The following is a 21,229-nucleotide window of genomic DNA, read 5'->3' as shown; positions in this document are numbered from 1 at the left end:
AATAAGGATTAACTGACTGACAGCTAACTTTGGTATTTTTTCTTAAGCTTTCAACAAAAAATACACAATAACCTTCGTACCAATATTTGAAATTTGAACAAGTGAACTGCTTGATATTATAACATTGACCTATTTTTCAGTTATATCAGAGTAATAACTAAATAATCTGAAGTAGCCTAAATTCATTTCCCTAAAGTTAAAAGTACTGCCATTGCTTGGATACAATGTAGTTCCTTTTTAAACACACAGTGTTACCACTCCAGCCTGTCCGCTGCTGCCTGCCCATCACTGTGTATTCACAGACCACCAGCAGTGCAAAGGGTCTCATTGCTAAAGTCATCTATCCACTGGGCTGGAGCCCTGTTAAGACTGTGGCACATACAATGTTTCACTAACCTTCATTTTTGCAAATTACCTTTCCCTCTTAGTTCTTACGCATTTAATAACAACTTAAACCAATTTTTTTTTATACTCCCTTTTAAATCTGGCAAATTCACTCTTAAGTGTTCAATTTTTAGAGTAACAGCATTTTATTTTCTGCCTTGCATCAAAGGTATTTTGGTGTTGAAGTTTCATTACAACACATTGACTGAACTGATGTTTCAAAGCTTCACATATTGCTTTCAGTCAGTACACCTCTCCAGAACTAACAAACAGTTTGGTAATCCTAACTTCATGCAAGATCAGTTGAAAGGATTCTCTTATGATGTCTAAACCGATGGGCTGAGAAGTTGCCATGTGAAAAATTAAATTTCAGTGTTAAGATTCTCCAAATATGACAGTCAGTGTTCACATTTGCCACCTTCTTCAGCTTAAATCCCAGGATGAAATGCTGCAGCTTCAAATAACAAACATCTACTCTCTACTGAAAATGAAATGACACTTTTCAGTGGAGAAGGGGTTTAACATACCAGATGTCTGCTTTTCTGCCGTACCCTTCTCCACTTATAACTTCAGGACTCATCCAGTAGGGAGTTCCTGTGACAGACTTCATTCCCGTACCAGACAGACAGATGGTCTGCAGCCGTTTGCTGGCACCGAAGTCACCAAGCTTCACATTGCCGGCTGAGTCCCGCAGGATATTGGCTCCTGGAGGGAAGGGAACACAACATTACCTTCATAAAAGACTCAAGGTTTTGGTGTGGGAAATAGTAACAAAAGTTTGGATACAGTGGTACAATTCAACATCAACCTAGGATGATGTTTCAAGCCAGAGAATTTACTTTTTCTGTTCATTCTTACTAGTTTGTGCTGGAGTTCAGAAAATAATGAATTGCACACCCTGGTTTGCATCCTCGGCCTCTTCCAGGAAGGGGCAATCCCTTTGTAAAGCCCTCCTGACAAAATAAGGAATGTGCTATATATGGGAAATTAAAAGAAATGGGAAAGCAATTTCCACACAACTGAAAATGTCTCCATACTATTGTAAAGCAAAACCTCAAAGTGTGTTACAGACTTATTCAAAAGTGTTATCTGCACAAGATGTACAAATGGACTGTGATATCTATGATATCTCAACCTGCTTTGGAATATAACACTGTAGATACAAAGCAACAGAAAAATGGTAAAAACATTTGGGAATTCAACAGCACTGTGTTCAACACACCTATTCTGCACATCACCATCTTCCTACATATTCACTTTGCTTATGCAACACTTTGCAAGTTACCTGCACCTGTCTGCAAAAAGTAGATGTTACACCAGGCTTCCTAGCAGTAAAATGGAAGAAGTCTGATCAGGCAGATCACCTCTGCCAGTCACTTCTTGTACCAGTGAAGTGCTGGGTAATTTCTATATAATTAATGAAACAAAACTCTGTAAATTTAAACTTTCAAGTCATGACGCTTTCCTCTGCACAGTCTATTTCTAATGACATCATCCTCCAATATATTTAAAGCTATTAATAGTAAAATAAAATCAAAGGAATTTATCCTGCTTGTTTTACAGATGAAGACTAAAGAAACATTGCCAAAACTCTGCTAGGACATCCCAAAGTTGCTTATTTTCCCCCTCCCCAGGTCACAACAGTAACAAGACTAAAAGATTGAAAGCAATCACAGTGATTTTAAGTCAGTATTTCAGTATTTCAAACTAAATTGCATTTTAGTGCTTCACATAAGGTTGGACAAGGATCAGTAATAAAGAGCACTGAACTGTGCACAGGACTCTCATTACCTTTAATATCTCGATGGACAATCATATTACTGTGCAAATAGTGAACTCCTTCCAGAATCTGCCGTGTGTATTTACGAGTCACGTTCTCTGTGAGTGCTCCGTATGATTTCAATTGGTCTTTGATGGAACCCTATGGCACAGAAGCATAAAGCACTAACACTTCTAGAATTCAACTGAAATTCAATTACATTTATGCCTGAAATGTAGACATTTAAAATTACAATTCTTCTTGATTTAACCTTAAAACTTGCAAGCAGCTGAATAGCTCCAGTCCAATGTACAGAAAGAAAACAACCCACTAAAGTTTTTGATGGGTAAGTGGTGGCACTCAGGATGAACATAACATGTGCCCTTTGGGTTAGCTTATACTCAGAAAAAAACACTGTCAAGAAAAAAAACACCATGTCCTATAGGATGGTAAAAAATAATAGGTAATCAAATCTTAGCTTAAAATAAGATTAAATCAAAACTTCTTCAAAAATTGTTTTGCAACTATTTTTGTATAACCTGTCTTCGTCACATGGAGTTACAAACTGCTATGATTATTTCTGTCACTTCTCCAAATGTCAGAAGAATTCAAGATGTCGCACAAAACAAGACCCAGAACTCAAAAAAACAAAGAAGCAAAAAAACACCCACCACCACTAAGAAACCAATGCCCAGACACTGCTTTTCCCCTCTGGAGTCTCATAGTAAGTAGACTGCTGTAATTATTCAGAAATACAGAGCCTGTTTTTACAGGAGCACATTTTGTTTAGCTCTGCTGACGCCACTTGGTGAGAAAATGAAAATCTACAGTTTTCTGACCTTATAATATTTCCTAACAAAGAAGAAGAACCACAGTTCAGCATGTACTAGGTGCCACACAAGAAGCAAGAACCAAGATTACTTTCTGTATGCACTTATTCTCACCCTCATCTCCGTTACTTTTTGTTTTCCAGAAATACTTGAAGTGTGGCAAAACAAAACAATAAAATTCGGAGAGATTTAAGAGTTTACTAATGATAATATTGTCTTTTCAAAGACATTGCCAAGCACCACTTATGCCAAAACCAAACACAAAAAGCTTTTGTACAAACCACTGTAATTCTGAGAACCCAAGCAACCAATGGAGAAGACAGGAGGTTGCAAGCATTTGTCAGTACCCATCTTTGGTGGCTGTGATTTGGGCAGTTTGAAATATCTGTGTGCACTTATGCAAAGCTGAATGCTTGGGTGCTCATCACACTGCACACAATGGATGGCTGAAGTGGACGAGCTCTCTTGCTTACCCCAGGCATGTACTCCATGAATATTGAGAGTGTCCTTTCAGGTGGATCTCTCAAGAAGCCATAATATTGAACAATTCTTTCATGCAGCAGATTTTTCAGCAACTGAATCTCACACTCAAGTGCATTTACTTCCTGAAAGGACAAAACAGGACAGATTAACCATGCTTGATATAGTAAAACTAAGATTTTGGATTTGAATTTTTTCAAGCAGAGCAGTGTGTACACATTAAAGTGTTATGCAAACTAAGTAACAAAATACTCCTACAGCTAATGTAAAGTTTTTGCATTTTATGACAAGAAAATATCAATGTTAAACTGAGGTAATTAAAAACAAGCAAAATTATGTCTTTTCTATACATTATCTTTGGGATGATTTAGCTAGTTTTTCATTGTTTCTCTTTTCTTAAAGTTATGCTTGTTTCAGAGCACAGCAGATATCAGTATGTTCATGAGGTCAGTGATCATTATGCAACATGTCATATGCCTCCACTTGGGTAAAAAAATAACTAACAAAACACAGAAAATCAGCACACATTTTAATCTTTGTGGTGGAATAATTAGCATTAACTCTTAACTTTTCCAGAATAATAGACTATACTTTTAAAATGCCTTTGAGCAGCACTTGATATTGTAATAATGAAATGCAACAAAGGAAAACACTTAACAGCTAGCGCTTTCTCTGGAGCCATCCAAAACACTACAAATTTTGCAAACAGGAAGTAGGTAAGAATCTCAAACTGTCTTCATACCACACAAAATTTCTTTTTGGCAATTTGTTTTCAGGATCACTTATATTAGTACAGCTTTTTCTGCTTATAAATGTAACTTCTTCCAATTCCTGTTAGTATAACTAATTATCTATTTCAGAGCACACTTCATAATAGATTGTTTGATTTTAGAGACCCAGACGGCACCAAATCAAATTATGCATCTTCACAGCATAAGGATCTGTCTGAAAATGAAAATGTGATGTAATATTAAAATCAGGTAAGCAGACTAATTATCTATGGTACAAACAAAACGGAATTCCTAACAAGGACATGGTTTCCTAACACAACATGGTTTAAAACATGTTCATCCTGTTCAAGGAAAAGAATGTGAGTCTGGTCTAGAACACACCACTTCAGCAGGAGCCTTTTCCAAGGTCTCTCTTTGGTATCACTCACCTTGCTGGTTTCCGGGCTATCAGGATCAAACTGAACTTGTTTAACAGCCAGTTCTCTTCCAGTGTCAGCATCATAACACAGATACACTCTGCCAAAGGCACCTTGACCCAGCAGTTTACCAAGTCTCCAGTTAGTTGGAGCTCGTGGTGCTGAAAATATAAGTATGTTTTGGTTTTCAAATGAGCTTGTTATTCAGCTGATCGAGAAAAACTGGAATACACAGAAAATAATTTTTTAAAAGACTACTCTTTCAACAACAGAGACTGTGCGCCCTAAACCTCACCATCTAAATTACCAAGATCAATAAAACTCCCTGTAAGATGGAAAACATGAGCTACTTAAACTTTTTCACAAAATAAGTTGTGGTAGAACTAGACATACTTAAAACAACTAGCAATAGTTAATTTGAAAAACAGAAAAAGAATGTTAAACAAACAGCTTTCTTTTTTAAAAAAGAGAAGCATAATTACAAGGTATGAGCAACTGAAGTCATCACAAAGTATATTTGCTCCTGAAATTCTACCACAAGTATGAAGCAGTACCACTAAAAATTTACAGTTTAACTGAAAACATGACCAAGATCTGCAAAAACAAATAGTAACTGCAATCTACAAAATCCTTCTCAGGTCCTAAAGAGTCTAAGAAGTCACTTTTACAATGTTTTATTATCACAGATGTAAATTCCAATTGAAAGTCTACATGGAGGTTGGTAAGGTAAGCAATGAAAATACTGATGAGCATAGTCTTGACCTTCACCTATTAGAGAGATAAAAACATATTCTGTAATGGCATGTGTTTGGATGGCATGCTAGGTTTTGACATGATATAGCTGAAAAGTAAGAGTTTTACAGCGGGGTTCACCAAATGGCAGAACTTACAGCGGCTGGGTGGGCTGATGTCCATGACTGACAAGGTAGGATTGTCTATGTCACTGCCCCTTCTCCTCATGCGGTTATCCTCGTACTCCAGGGCGAAGACGCTGCTCCCACTGCTGGTGCTCAGTGAGTGATCAGTGGGACTGAAACTGACCGGGGATCGGAAGCTGTTGCCCTGAGTCCTTCTGGCTCTTGGAAAAGTTTTACGACCTTCAATGATAAACAGAGAACACAAAAGTTACAGTACAAAAAGATACTGCAATGCAATTGCGCATGCAAATACTTTATGAGTTCTACATCATCTCATTCAGATCTGTCACAGCAGAGGATAGGACACAATCATCATGAAGTTTACTGGACTACAATCATCATGAACTCTCCAACCAGAAGAAAACAAACATTCATCACAGATGTATCTAAGGACTAGACAGAATCAACATCTTGTGTTTAAGAGATGACAATTGGGACCAAATTCTGAAATTTTTTCGAAATATAATCAACATGCTTGAAAAACCTGGAGACTTCTAAGAGGAGGAAAGGAAACACTGTGCCTCTGCTTTTATTGCTCTATTAAATGTGCAAATACCAAATTTCTGATATTTAGGAGAACAAAATACACCTTTACAATGCTGTAGTGCCCAAGCCAGCCTCTTCCTTTTGTAAACTAGAAAGAATTGAATTCAGAGAAAGACTGACACCTGGAATCAACAGGAAAACCAGAAAAGTATTTTTAAAATAAAAACACAAGCAATGCAAAATTTGGAGATAGCTACAGCATCAGAATAAAAAACAGAGCACCAATCTTCAACATGTTAATTACAACCAGATGAGTAATACAATTTATGTTAATCTATTTAGATAACACAACTATTTTTAGGAGAGCATCTCCTGATTAAGTTTCATCCTAGAGAACTCAGCAATAACTGAATGAGTTTCTGATTCATTAGGTACTGCACTGGAGGAGGAGTTCCCAGAGGACTAAATAAAGCAGATAAAATATCTCTGGAATAGTAGACTCAGCCTTATATACTAGTCTGGACAATTTAAATTCCAAGAAAGATATGCAAACAAGCTTTTAAGCACTTTTATTCACCATTGAAAAGATAAAAATGTGATAACCCAGTCATAACTGGTTTGTCTCATGTAGCTAATCCTATTTTCCCATTTTAATGGGACATTCTAACAAGCCAACTCATGAAGTGTTGCAGACCATCTTACTATGCAGATCATACTCAAGACAGATACAGAGCAGTTATCAGTGATTTCTCATCAAAGGGGAAGATAAACTGCTGGGAATGTCCACTTAAATTATCTTCAGTTCATTTCCATGCACTATTTTAATTCATAATGTACATATGATGGAACTTAACATACTGAAATATTGCAGATTACATCATGTTAAGTGTGGCTGAAAGTCCATTTAGAGATAAAAATAAAAATTCACAGTGGAATTAGACGTTAGAGATTATTCAAAAACCAAGATGAAATTCAGTAAGGAAGTACAATATACATACTTAAAGAGAAATCTAATGCAGAAACTACAAAATGTAAAGCAATTGGAAGTCATGAAGAAAATGATATAGGAAAATGTAACCCAAGACCGAAGAGCAGTCAGAGTGGTGACCAGAAAGTAGGGTTATTCTGCAACATATTAATGTGACTGATACATACCAAGTTCTGCTTATATCCAGTGTTATACATAAAATGGCCATGAGAAAAGCCTCAGCTCGGGCAGAAGAAGAAAATGAAGGTGAGAAACCAGGCGTGTGTGTGTGTGATGCAGGGATATATAAGGGCAATGACCAATTCTTCGCTGTGCTGAAATGGACTAACTAGTTACTATTTTCATTTGCAGGAAAAATGTTTTGGGAGACAGAGAAAGTTAAGTTATAAGATAAGCTATCTTGGAAGTTGATAACATAAAGGAAATGTATGTCTTCTCTTCAAGTCAATTTAGAGTTTACTTGAAAGTCAATGTGACAGATCATTGCCTCCTTAAATCTTGCTCTAGAGCAAGGGACTGGACTTTGCAGTGCCTAAGTTTGATATTTCTGTGATTCCTGTAACATAATTCCATTTATTGCTCTGCACATTCCACACTGCAAGTGAAGCCATCTGGTCGGGGACACGTTTCTTTGTAACTCTTCTCAACTAGCGCTCGACACACCCTGAAGTATGAAAATCCTGCAGCTGCTCCTCTCTACTTCCTTTAGAAATTTAACACGTGTTAAATTTATATCAATGGTATTACTGTCCAAACTAGTTTTGTGGACACATCAGCAGGTGCTGCCTTGCATTCCAACAGTTTATTTCACCACCTAATTCTCAGTTTACATCACTGCTCTTAAATTTTATTTACTCTTTTAATCTAAGAAAATGTTAACAGGAACTCCACGGTACTTGGGATTTCTTAAAGCAAAACCAGACATTATAAACAGACATACCTACTTTAGCTAGAAAAGGGTCACAAAGGTCAAAAACTTATACTGTATGACTTGTGTGTGGCCAAAGATAGCAAACATTTCCACAGTTGTGCATATGACCCAGGAATTCTGTAATCCATAACTTTACCAGAGATAAAACTGCTCAGAGGTTCTATCAATCGTTAGAAGCTTAGCAAGTGAGTTTGGGGAAAAAATTTAAGCTTTCCATTTTGTCAATGCCTTCATTTAATTTCATTAAGATCTAACAATTTTATTCACATTTTCCAATGGGAAAAACAGGTTAAAAAAGCTGTTGCAGTGCTTACCATCATTGTAGTCTTGTTGATGATATGAAATATGGTATCTTCTGGGATAAGTCCCCCCCTTTCCAAATTTCTCAAATATTGGGATATCATACTCTACTAGAAAATAAAATTATTCATTTCAAAATTTAAAATGTGACAAAAGCATGTTAAATTAATCACTTTGGTAATACAAACTTAAAATGGGCAAGCGTATCACAGGATATGAAGGGCAGATGCATCAGAGGAAAATGATTTATAGAACAAAATTACACAACTCACAAGTACTAAAAGGACTTCAGTCAAAAGTCCCAAAGGATCAAGAATTCAACAGCTCAAGTGGTTTGTAACCTCTTGCTTAAAAGAATGTTGGAGGACTGCAGTATGCCTGATTACTCCAGTTTTAAAAATACTTTATAGAGGAGAAACTATTCCAAAGAATATAATTTAAAGTTGTATAAATATGAAAAACTGGTGAATGAGTCAACACAGCTTGAATTACTAAAACACATTCAAAAGATCCTCTTTAAAGTTATTGAGGGGGAAAAGTATAAGGTAAGGGAAAAAGTCCCTCAATTCATAAATAATTGGTTACAAGGTAAGTACATAAGAAGGGAGGAAACAGTCAATAGTCCACAGGAATCTGGGCTAAAACTCATGCGGCTTAATTATCCATGAATTCTCTGTACAGAACAAGGAACAGGGAGGTGACAAAATCACTTTGAGAAATAAAACCAACAGAATAATTAGAGAAGACACTTAAGAGGCTATGTGACTGGATAATAAAGTTGCAGATGAAATTCACTGTAGGCTTCTGTAAGGGTTTGTGATAGAGACTTTCAAAAAAGCAGCAGCTGAATGAACTCATTATTAGCTGAGAAGAAAATTAAATGCTGTAAGATATACTGAACAAAGTTTTGGTCTACTCAATTTCAAAGATTTCAGTAAAACTGGAAAATATTCAGAAGTACAGAAATGATCAAAGATACAAACTGCTCCTCCATTAGGAATGTAAGCCTCTATATACTAGAAAAGCAACAGCTCAAAGGGAGCAAAGAGATCCATAAAAAAACCAAACCACACCAAAAAAATCCACTGGAAAAACAGTAACAGGAAAAAAAAATACAAAAAACCAAGCCTTAAAAAAGTTACAAAGCACATACTTCTTCATAAAACACAATAAATTGCACAACTTTCTGTTGCAACCAACAGTTGATGCTGAGGAATTTTTTATACAATTTGAAATAGGGACAAGAAAAATTTGTGCAAGGAAAAAACTTCTATCAAATCACAGAACATCTTGCATTTACAGAACCCTTGAGCAATACATGACTAGGAATATATTCTGAGAAAGAAACATTACACACCCCTCTGTAGAAGCCCAGTACTGGTGGTGGCAGGAGGAAAGACTATGACAGATTGACATTTTTTTTCTGCTTCTGTTACACTTCAAATCATAAGAATAAATACTGAATATGGAATTAATGACTGCTGTCTATCCCACTGTTAACATACTAGAACATGGAATGGGGAAAAAACCCAACAAATCCCAATAAAAAATATTGCAAGATAATCTAACTAGAAAAGTAACTGTAATGAACACAAATAAACTAGATTAGGATTATACAAAAGACAAAGTAATTTCTGATATTTCCAACTCTTTTGGTACTTATATCTGTTACCTAAATGCTACTTACACACAGTTTAGTTTTATTTTTATTTAAAAGTGGTGCAATCTGTTAAGCACTCTAGAATTCTAAAAAGAAAAAACTCACCATCACAGATTTATCTGGATAAAGCTTCAAAATCAAAATAAAAAGAAACCTCAAAATATGTAATAGACTGCAGAAACACAAAACCCTTTTGATTTACTGGAAACTAGTTATTTTTTAACAGCAAATTTTGTAGTGAGACATGACTGTGAGAAGACACTTCAGAACACTTTCAAGGTTACCCACTGCACTTTGCATCCTGAGCCCTGCACAACAACTTAGATTAGAGCCAGAGTATTGTATGAAAAAACCACGAGTGGTGAGGATTAACTTATAGGCACAGCACACAGCTCTCCATCCTTTCCTTTGCAGTGCTTTCAAATACAGAAGTCATGAGCACTTCAAAGTGATACTTATTTCACAGAGAAGAAAACACAAGCTCCATGTACTTGTTTTGGCTGGGACAGAGTTAATTTTCTTTATAGTGGCACTATGGTGCTACATTTTGGATCTGTGGCCAAATCACTGTTGATAACATATTTTAGTTATTGCTGAAGCACATTTACACAGAATCAAGGAGCTTTTTTGCTTTACACACTGCCCTGCCAGCTGGTAGCGTGGGCTGGGATACACAAGAAGTTGGGAAGGAACACACCTGGGACAGCTGGCCCCAGCTGACTCAAGGGATATCCCATACTATCTGAGGTTTTGCTCTGCAACAAAAGCTGGGACAAAGATGGAGGAAGGAAGGAAGGACATTCATAGTGATGGCATTTGTCTTCCCAGATAACCAGGAGCGATGAAGCCCTGCTTTCCTGGAAATGGCTGAACACCTGCTGATGGGAAGTGGTGAATGAATTCATTGTTTTGTTTTGCTTGTGTGTGCAGCTTTTGCAGTACTATTAAACTGCCTTTATTTTAACTCATGAGTTTTCTTAATTTTCAGGGCTCTCTCCCTGATCTCACATGAGGAAGTGAGCAAGTAGCTGTGTGGGGCTTAGCTGCCTACTGGGGTTAAACCACACCACTTCCAAATAAATTAACCACAGTTATATAGCAACTTAGAGATAGATATTACAGTCCAATTTAACTAAGTGTGCATGCCCCTATGCACTGCACATTTGCTCTTTTTACGAGGCAGATAGTTATACTACACCCAGTAAGAGTGGTGTCACACACAATAATCTAGAAGAAACATGAAATTTCTTGTATTTCCATAGTATCTTTCACTGTGTGCATTTGGCATTGCTTTGCTTTCTTCTACCATATTGTTTGTGTAACACAATGTTTCTCCAGTGTGAACATGCCTTCTAAGTCCTATTATTTGCAAGAGGTGCAGTTCTGGAAAGCTAGTGTGTCTCCAGTGATTTTTGCCTACCTGAGAATTCCTGATGATTATCTGGATAGCTCTGTGCTCTTGGCATCCGAGACTTGGGATAGTTGTCCCTGAAAATGTAAAAATACACAGAATCTAAAAACTGCTGTCTGTTAAGCTTACTGTCCTCTTACTGATGAAAAGCCACTGCTATACAGATTGCTGCAGAATGGAACTCAATTCTGAAACTCAGTTCTAGTAGGCAACTGTAACAATTAAGGATCAGCAACAATGGAGAAGCTTGCTCATTGAGCTTAATGTAGGTAAGAAAGCAACAGACTCTGTTAATGAGCAATGATATTAGTAAAAACATGAATTATCACAAGTACAGCCACAAAGGAACACTGTTATGTTTAACACCTTTATGGCTAAACACAAAGGTTTACAGACTGGCAAAATGGGTTATACAGACTACAAAAACTCTTGAGGAAATTTAACCAAAGAAATGTAGAACCTTTTAATGAGAAAAAACATTTCCTCGTCTCTCCATGAAAGTCATAGGATTAAGAGAGTGATTTTATTGAGTTATAGAATGATGAAGAATTTTTTGCTTCTTACATGATCACATTGTTTCTTACCTACTGTTGGTATGTAACTCCCAGCCACAAAAAGGAATGGATGGGATTGCCAGTCAGAGCAATCGATAACAGTTTATTTCCATAAACATACCAAAACAGTGTCCTCCTTTTTCTGGTAAGAATTTCTCTAATGGGTAACAGAAGCTAAATGGAGACACAAAACCTACATCTTTGTAGGAAATATTTAAATGAAAAAAAAAAAAAGGAAAACAAACTAAGTAGAGGTGACAAATTAAGTAAATAAAAACAACCAAAAAGAGCTTTGAAGAAGAAATATGAGTTGCATTAAGTTTGCTTTGTTCCCCCTTCTTTCACTCACTCCTAGCCCACAAAATCCTTAAATTTGGCAAATAGATAAAATTTCTTTTCTATTAAGCTACATTAAATACTGTGTACATCTAACCTACCACACTAAAACCACAAAATACCTTTCATGTCTACTGTCTTCTTCCTTGTGAAATGCAGAGTCAAAATTGTATTTGTCAGACCAAATCTACTTGTGTCCTCAAACCACATATTCTCAAATTAAATAGTACTACTGAATAATAGAGCTCTGATTAATTGCCACAGGCAGTGACCTCCAACTCTTCACCTTTCTTCCACATAAATAAAATATTTTATTAGCAGTTTTATTAGTTTTGCAGTTTGAAATAAACAAAGAGCAAATCTGCACATTAAACCCAAGGTTATTTGCCTGACCACCATAAACCAAACAGGAATGTGTTTTACTTGACTTGGCTGGTGGACAGTGACCCCTCAAAACACAGAGGTCTCCTCAGAGGTCAATCCAAAAAGACCCCCCACAGCACACACTGCCTCTTGCTGACTGGTGGGCTTTAACAAAGAAAAAGCAGTTGAAAGTTTGCAACAGGAATAAGGGGAGAGGAACAGACAGTAATTGCAAAGGAAAGGAAGGGACTGTCTGTTGCAGCCAGTAAATGATTCTACCATCTTCTTGAATTGGGTACTCCCTGCTTTAGCAAAGGAAAGCCTACTTCATATGGCAGTGCCCAAGAACTGTAAATTTAATGCAGTGGCTCACTGCCAGGGTATATACACCACCCACGTGAAAGACCTAGCAACATTTAGTAAAAATCTTCAGTACATTTTCATGAGACCTTAAATCTAAATTTCTGTGGTTTAAATACAAATTATTGAAAAAAAGAAAAAAAGCACCACAGTATTTTCCATGTATTAGTAAGCAATTAAGTTTCAATAAGCTTTTATAAACATTCTATAACTTACAAAGGAATTTCTGGAAGACGCACTGTCACTTGAAAGGAGTTGTATTTTACAACTGAGACATAATGCAATCTAATAAAGATAAATAATTAAATAATGAATGTAAATAATTTTTACCCATCTAATGGGCTGTCAAGCGAGGGACAACTCCCCGAGCCAGAGTTTTCAGGACTGCTCAAAGACAATGGATCCAGCATCTAATAAATAATAAACAGAGGAACATCAACAAGTTCAAGGGTTTTTTCCACATTTTTTTTGTAAATAGTTAAGGGGTTTGCTATAAAACAGTTAATAAGAAACAAATCCAAATCACATATGAACCGGTAAAAACAGAATGGAAAGCTCATCTGTTGACTTAAAATGAGCTCCTTCCTAAAATGAAGTTTGCTTTGATATATTGTATAACATCTATTATTTTCCATGAACTGGATAACAGTCTTTTGCTGTAAATTAAGCAGTTACCTCTCCAATTTTTATAGTCTGTGCTGCATCTTAAAGGTCCTGGGCACCTACTTTGCCATACACCAATCAAGGACTTATTAAAGATACAGTGTCCTGAAAGTGAGTTTTCACTCCGCAAACTCAAACACTCAAATGGACTCTGTATTGGGGAGGACAACACTTACCACAGGTTCAGCATTTTTATTCCTCTTGTCTCAGGCTGAACAATATTGAATACCTCTCTAAGCCAATGCATTATGGCCCAACTGGCAGCCCATGGGTTTTATCCAACCCCTCATGTCTTGCAGAAAATGTGGGGTCTGCTGTCAGAGTGCCAATAGCTGTGCTCAGGCAGATCAACAGCAGGGCAGAGCAAAACCCTCCACTCCCTAATTCCCTTCTTGTCTTTGTTGGGCAGGCTGTGACAGATAAAGGCAGCATGGCCAACACTTGCCAAGCTGATGTGGCAATGTAGGTGGGGGGAGCAAACAGAATTTGTGAGCCCACCACACCAAACTGGCCCTTGAGGCTGCTTAGGTTGAACTAACCTGGCTTCTTATGAAAGTAAAATCCATTAATTTAAACCTGCTGACAGCTCACACAGCAATGCATACATGACAGGTTATATATTTCTGGAATACTTAGGAGTGAATGGACATCCCAGGCTTCAGGGACCATCTGTCTGTCTGACCAGTCAGTGACCAGAAATTACTTTGCCTACACCAAAAGTAACTATTTCCCTGGAATGAACCCAGACTTGGGCTGGATCTGACCACATGGCTATGATAATGAATAGCCCTGGTCTGGAAAGTAGGAGATTCAGTCCCTATTCTCAGCTCGGTCATTAAAATTGTGCAACAAATTGCACTATCCCCTTGCCTTTATTTTATCATCTGTCTCTCATTTAGTCAGCTCATAAAAACTGCTGCCTCTTGCCTTTTGTAAATACACTGCCAATGTCAACAACAACTTGAACTGATTTGTGTATGCAGCATTATTTTTCTTTCCTCCTTGAAATATCTCTTTCTCCATTGCCAATTCTGTGAGCAGTTACATTCCTGCTCCTTTTCCCGCTGTTTTGAAGGGCAATTTTTTATACTCAGAGAGCAGGATTTTTATTTTGCTAACTGTGCAGACATCCGATATCAATGCAGGTGAGTAAGAAGAAAAAAAACAACATACATTTGTGATCTTTATGCACCAAAAAAGTGAATTTGGGAAGTCTTTCAGAGCTTATTTATGCCAGGCCTACAGCCATCCCCTTGCCTCCACCCCAACACAGCACCTACCACAGAATCACAGAATATCCTGAGTTGGAAACAACCCACAAGGATCATTGAGTCCAACGCTTAAGTATCAACTGAGTCCAAATAATTCTGATAGGACCAAACCCTTTCTTAAAATCTCCTTTTAATTACCTGGAAAAGTTGTAAAGCTGGTCCTGCTTAGGTATCATTCTCAGTAAAATAAAGGGGCTTGTGTTTTCTAATGTCTTCCCATGGCATTTCTGCTGTTACTTGTATCTATCACTATCTCACTCAACAATCACAGCAATAAGAACATTATCTTTCTCCTTGTAACAGCATATTTTAAAAATTGAAGAGACAGAGTAAAAAAAATAACCAGGTTCTGCAAGACTAAACAGCACAATTATTTCAACCTTATGTTAAGGTTGAAACCAATCAAGTTTTACCGAGTTATCATCAATTTTTTGCTGTTCATTCTAATAATTCCATATCCTTCTTGAATAGAAGTATTTCATAAATAAACTTAGCAAAAAACTTTAATTTCAATATTCACAGACATACCTGATCCATACTTTCTGGAATGAATTCACCCTCACTGTTGATACTGGTGAAGGATCCATTTCGAGCCACCTGATGCAGCTCATCTGGAATGTATCCTGGGGGAGGTGAACTCCTGTCACGAGTATTAGAACCTTTTGAAAGAAAAGGGCCAGTCAGTCTCCACTAACCCAGAATTCAAGGCTTTACTGAAATGCTTCACAGGCACTGAGCCTGCCTGGATCACTTCTTGCTTTAGGAATCTCCCAAATGCTTATGTAACACAAGACTTAAGTACAGCATTTAAAATCTACAATCCAGAAATTATGAAAAATTTGGGGCAGAGTTGCCTCAATGACATTAAAGAGAATTTTCATTATACAGGAACAGAAATGTAATTTGCCCACACATCTAGCTGAGTAAATTCCTTATGTTGACCAAAACCAAAATCCAAACCATCTACCCATGTCAACTAATCCTTTCCAACTCTTGAGAATTTCAGTTTTTCTTTGTTGAATATTAAGTCTGTAAGAACATAAATACATATATTCATAACAAATGCATAATAATATAATTAAATTGTCGGGAAAATTATTAATTAAGCTCTCTAGTTCCATAATTAAATTTGGAAGTTAACATCACCCAACTTTAAAACATGAATAAGTAAAGAGGTTACATCAATCCCAAAATCAGTATGTTAAACAAAAGCTCACACAGTAAAAAAATATGGGGGTCCTAAGCAAGCAAACACATTGTCATATAAGCAGATTTTTCAGTAGCTCATTTCTGTACCAGAAACATCAGCTTTTTAAGTTACCCTGAAATAACTCTACATACACTTATTTACTTGTGGGGTTTTTTTGATAATTTTCTGTATTATATATATTTAAAATCCTTTTGTCTTAATATTCAAAATCCACTCCCCCAAATGCAAATTCTATAGTTGTCATTGATGAGTAGAAGAGACAGTGTGTTGAGAGCAAAATTTTCATGAAGAGTAAAAGACAAAAGACATTTTTACATTAAAGCTGTTGAAATGTGCAGCTTACCTATCACAGACAGTCGCCTTTTTCTGTCTGTCACACCAAACACTGTATTATCTAAATCTTCCAGTGAGGGCAAGGGTTCCACGTTATTTACACTGGGTGACTGAAAATGCATAAGTATTACAACCTGCAGTTATTACTTGACATTCCTGACAATGAAAATACTTTGTAAGCTTAACAGCCTTTGTGCACTACATTCCATTTTTTAAGCAGTCAAAAAAGCAGCTTGCCAATTTACATCACAATTCATCTATTTTAGTAGTTCATTCATAGTCTTTAAAATTCATTTTCAATATGCACCAGTATACAAATCCTATGAATATCAATGCCATGATTTGTTAGATAATACCAAAATATCTCAGCATTTAGCCTATAGACTACTAGTCTTTGCTACAACAAATATTGAACTTCCCATATATGACTTAAAGAACAGTTTCAAATAACTACCATTACTTAAATTCTCTATGTTTGTTTTGTATCATTGGCAAACAAAAAGACAGGAACAGGATCTAGGAAAGACTTAAACTGAGTCAGTACAAAATGCTAATGGATGCTTAAAGTGAAATGAAGAAGCAATCACTATTCTATTCAATTGGGGAAATGCCATCTTTAAGAAAAGATACAAATTATATTTCATTATGAAAACTGAGGAAAAAGGCATTTAGCATGTCTGCTCATACCTGTGTATTTCCATGTATTACAAGCAGTATCTTGAGACTCTTCATATGTACACTACGGTCAAGTAGTTCAACAGCTTTGTCCAGGTCATCCTGTGTGGTTAATGGAATTACAAGCTACAAAACAAGGGATAGGGAGAAAAGAGTCTTAAACAGGACACAAGAAAGAAATAAGGAATTCAAGTGCAGAGAAACAGACAGAGTGTTTCCTTTCATAGCAAACAACTTGAAAATAAACCTTATTAAATGATCCCTTAAGTATTAAAATCTCAACTTTAACTCTTCCTTCAGATTCCTCTACTAAGCAGAACAAGTCTTCACAAGAAGCAACCATTTTGCATAAACAGAACTTAAATATCCAAAAGTTTTACCAAAACGGGTACAACTGGGTCAATGCCTAAATTAACACAAGTCTGTAAGATAAATATAAGTCCTATTTCATAAAGTATAAAGCAGATTTTTGTATCTCAAATGTTACTAATACACTTGTTTAAAGTTTCATCACTAAAAGAATTTCTCCACTGAAAACCAGCATTTTTTAAGGATGATGTGATCCATGTGCAACAACTCTAGTCCTTACTAGAATCCTACTTGGATCTAATTAACTAGAATTAACTTGGCATACATGTATCTTTAGAACAGAAAATTATGCCATTAACGTGCAGTTGAGATCTGAATTCTACAACAATGAAAATTTGGCTCCTGTTTCAGGAGTGTAAATTACAGCTTCTGCTTGTAACAAAGGAAAAAGAGAATACAGATTTATAAATCTATTCTACTTGTAAACAGCCTCAGTCAAAGATGCTTAAATACAGTACTTTTATACAAAAAGAGATGGGATTGAGGAGGAAGATCTTGATAAAATGAAGAGTATGCTTATTTGTTAAATTACACTTCTAATACTAGTGACACATTATTACCATCACATTTCTGAAAGGTGATGGGATGATTTGCCAACTAGTGTAGAAGGTAACAAGCAGAAAACCTACTCAAATGCCTAAAAATCTGCTAGTGGAAGGAGCTGAGGCTAAAGCATTATGAAGGGCCATTTCACCTGACCTTCCTAACATCCAAAAAACCTTCTGTTGGAATTCTTCCTTTTGAGGATCAGTTTCACAGAAGTGTCTGGTAATGTAATGAGTAACTAACAAAGAGCAATCACTGGCATTTTCTTCTGCAGAGATGCAGGGTAGATACAGCAGTTACATTGTGCTTAACCAAGCAGACGAATAAGCCTCCATGCACTTTGCTGACTGAAAGCAAAAGCCAGATGTAACCCCTAAGAATGGATCCTGCATCTGTAAATACATTTGCTATTAATAATTCTATCCCTACTTCTAAAGGAAAGCCAGAAGTAATATTGATCATGTAAAAGTGGCTTGACAGTGCTGGCCCTGTTACCAAGAAATCTTTGGCAACCAGACCCTTTAGAGGAGCAACAGTTAAGCCCAGTTCTCCAATCTACACATTATCTAAATGCAGCATTCTAGCAATTACCTAACAATATTAATCCTTAAAGAAATTTACCTACAAAGAAGGATAAAAGCTTTTTCAAATTTACAAACATGCCAAAGCTCAAAGAGGTAAAGAATCTCCCAAGGTCACACAACAGGACTGTGGAAGATCAGGAAGAGATAATTTTTCCACTCTTCAACAAGTCAGAGGCATCATTATGATATAACACTACTCATGAAACATTTCATGCATTTCCTGCCTATCCTAATTCAGACAAGACTTACCTGTTTGAGAAAACACACATTAGAAATCTGGGGTTTTGTCACAGGACAAAAGAGGTGGTTCCCACTTCTTACAAGAGCAAATTTCAGCCTTAAAATGATCAATGGCCAAGGCAAGAATTTTGAGGACACAGAATATTACCTCATTATTGCTGTAATGTAAATCCATAGTCTGTCCAAAAGCAACTTTAGCTTTAGCTGCAAGATCTTCAAGTTTAACAGGCCTTGGTAATTGCAGGATCCTGAAACACAATTTAAGTTATAAAGAATTTCTGTCCATTACTTATGAAAATCTGGCAACTCATTACTTAAGAACTATCTCAGAACTAAATTTACTACTAAAAAGACTGTAAGAGGCTATACTTTATTCCCTGTCCTCCATATTTTGAGACTTTTTTAAAAGAAAGAAAAGCAGTGAAAAATCTAAAAGGGATAATGAGATACAGAATTAGATTTCATTGTAACTATTTTACTTGCTTAATGCTTTGCAAGCCTCCATTTCTGAGGGAAATTCTTAGACACTTCTACATTTTTCCACTTTAGAAAACTATGACAATGGAGTGCCATAGGCTGACAAGCATAAGCATAGAAAGGAATTACTCTTGCAGTCCCCATTTTTTTGGAAATCCAAAAGACTATCTTACCTGAGGAAGGTAACTAAATGTCACCATCTTTACCATAATGAACTACACACTCAAACTGCCCAGTCCATCACTAACTGTGCTTCAAGTGTGCTCCTGCAAGAATGGTGCAGTTGTAGGTCAAAAATTTAGGATTTTCTTTTAACTCAATGTCCCATCAAATTCATCAGCCCAAACTGTGTATAACTAATCTTTTACTATAGAAAACCATTTCATTTTTGAGATACAACACCATTAAACAAAAAAGAGCTTTTAACAGGGACTAAGCTATCAAGGTACATTCAATTCACATTGAAAAAAGAAAGAGCACTCAAATACTGTGAAGTAGAAGTTAGCAAAGGGTACCTGTCCCTTTCATCAGTAGTTCAGTTAGTAGTGTGGTGGTTTGGGGGACATTTTTTCTCACTGAAATGAGGCTAAAAACCAGGCCAATTTCAATTAAAAATTATTAATAAAAAAAATCTTAAAAAAATACCCTAAAAAAGCAAACAAACCAACCCCCCCAAAACCCAACAAACATCAATTCTCACTGTAGTTAACAATTTGGGCAGCAAGCCTGCAACTCTACCCATCACACTACATGGTCCTTGGAACAAAATACCACATTCACCACTGAAAGCAAGTCTGGAATCACTTCTCTTTTTCACTTCTCTTCTTAAAAACTAGTGAGAAAGCCATTGTATAATTTTTTTCCCTGCATGATCTCTTCCCTTGATCACTAGAGCTACATGCGCAGGCAAACTGAAGTATTGTAACTCATGCTGAGCAATGAGCCCCGGCTGCCCAGAACCCCTGGGCAAGCAGGCTGAAGTCACTTGGGACAGTTCATCACAGACCTGGGTTAATGAGCATAAAAACCTGGGAAAGGTCTCCTCCCATGCACTTGCTTTATGCTTGTATTAATATTGAACTGATTAACTTAGTCTATTGTGAAACTGAAATATGATGAACTGCAAAATGCACCATCTGTGCAGACTGGCAGCACGTAAACAGTCCTCTGTTTTTAAATTGATGCTTCCTCTTACTTCACTAGAAATTGTTAGGTAGATGAGACCTCAATTCTCAAAACTTTCAAAAAAACCATATTCCCTCCAAATTATATAGAGAACTCAACCATTACTGATGCACTTTTACATGTGATGTTCAGAGAGTCACACTAAGGTCTGCCCAGAACTAGTATAGGGTTTATTGAAGCTAATTTTTTAAATAGAATTTAGTATTTCTCTTGAGAAATAGCGTGCCCAGGATATTACTTCATTTTTTGTGTAAGCATTTTCAAAGATCTTTTTCTATCATAATTTGTCTGTAAGTAGAGTGAAATTTGATACTTTCAGAGACAGGCAAAATGAACTGTCAACAAACCAGTTCTGCATGGAATTATACATCCAATTCTCCAAAAGCTTTTGAGCAGACACCAGAGAAGAGATTATATAGAGACAGATGTTTGTATACTTTAGCAGGTGCATCACCCACCTCTCATAAACAAAATGTAAATAAATTTTAACTGATTAAATGAAAACAATCTGAGTCTAATAAATTTTCCTCTTACAGTTGTCAGACTGGCACCCCTGAAGTACAATCCAACCTCCTCCTCTGGGTATTACAGTAACAATAAATTATCACACATTTATTACACACACAATGAAGGACAAAAATGTATTTTCTGGTCTACTCAAACTTGAGATCTATTTTGAAGACTTAAGTAATTATACAAGGCTACAAACATCTATCTGAAGTGTAACCAAATGAAGGATACTACATTGGACACAGTCACAGTATGATATT

The 21,229-nt window shown here is 36.4% G+C and overlaps 1 protein-coding gene across 4 annotated transcripts in view; it reads right to left on the bottom strand.

Moving 5' to 3' along the window:
* Positions 1–21,229, bottom strand: part of MAP3K2 (mitogen-activated protein kinase kinase kinase 2) — a 48,589-nt gene that overhangs the window by 7,864 nt on the left and 19,496 nt on the right. For 2 of the 4 annotated variants that reach the window (XM_030951889.1, XM_030951888.1), the window contains 12 exons: positions 18,946–19,045; positions 17,071–17,184; positions 16,394–16,493; positions 15,369–15,499; positions 13,237–13,316; positions 11,303–11,370; positions 8,237–8,332; positions 5,491–5,697; positions 4,613–4,761; positions 3,447–3,578; positions 2,176–2,305; positions 912–1,089 (listed from right to left, as the gene is read on the bottom strand). In XM_030951889.1, coding sequence (XP_030807749.1) covers positions 912–1,089; positions 2,176–2,305; positions 3,447–3,578; positions 4,613–4,761; positions 5,491–5,697; positions 8,237–8,332; positions 11,303–11,370; positions 13,237–13,316; positions 15,369–15,499; positions 16,394–16,493; positions 17,071–17,184; positions 18,946–19,045 — 1,485 coding nt within the window. Of the gene's footprint in view, positions 1–764; positions 1,090–2,175; positions 2,306–3,446; positions 3,579–4,612; positions 4,762–5,490; positions 5,698–8,236; positions 8,333–11,302; positions 11,371–13,236; positions 13,317–15,368; positions 15,500–16,393; positions 16,494–17,070; positions 17,185–18,945; positions 19,046–21,229 lie in introns of those variants that run through there. The other 2 variants (XM_030951890.1, XM_030951891.1) reach the window with 2 other exon arrangements.

The sequence above is a fragment of the Camarhynchus parvulus genome, chromosome 7, assembly GCF_901933205.1.
Source record: "Camarhynchus parvulus chromosome 7, STF_HiC, whole genome shotgun sequence".
NCBI lineage: Eukaryota > Metazoa > Chordata > Aves > Passeriformes > Thraupidae > Camarhynchus > Camarhynchus parvulus.
The sequence above is the reverse complement of the archived record's forward strand: the minus strand, read 5'-3'. Positions and strand labels throughout refer to the sequence as shown.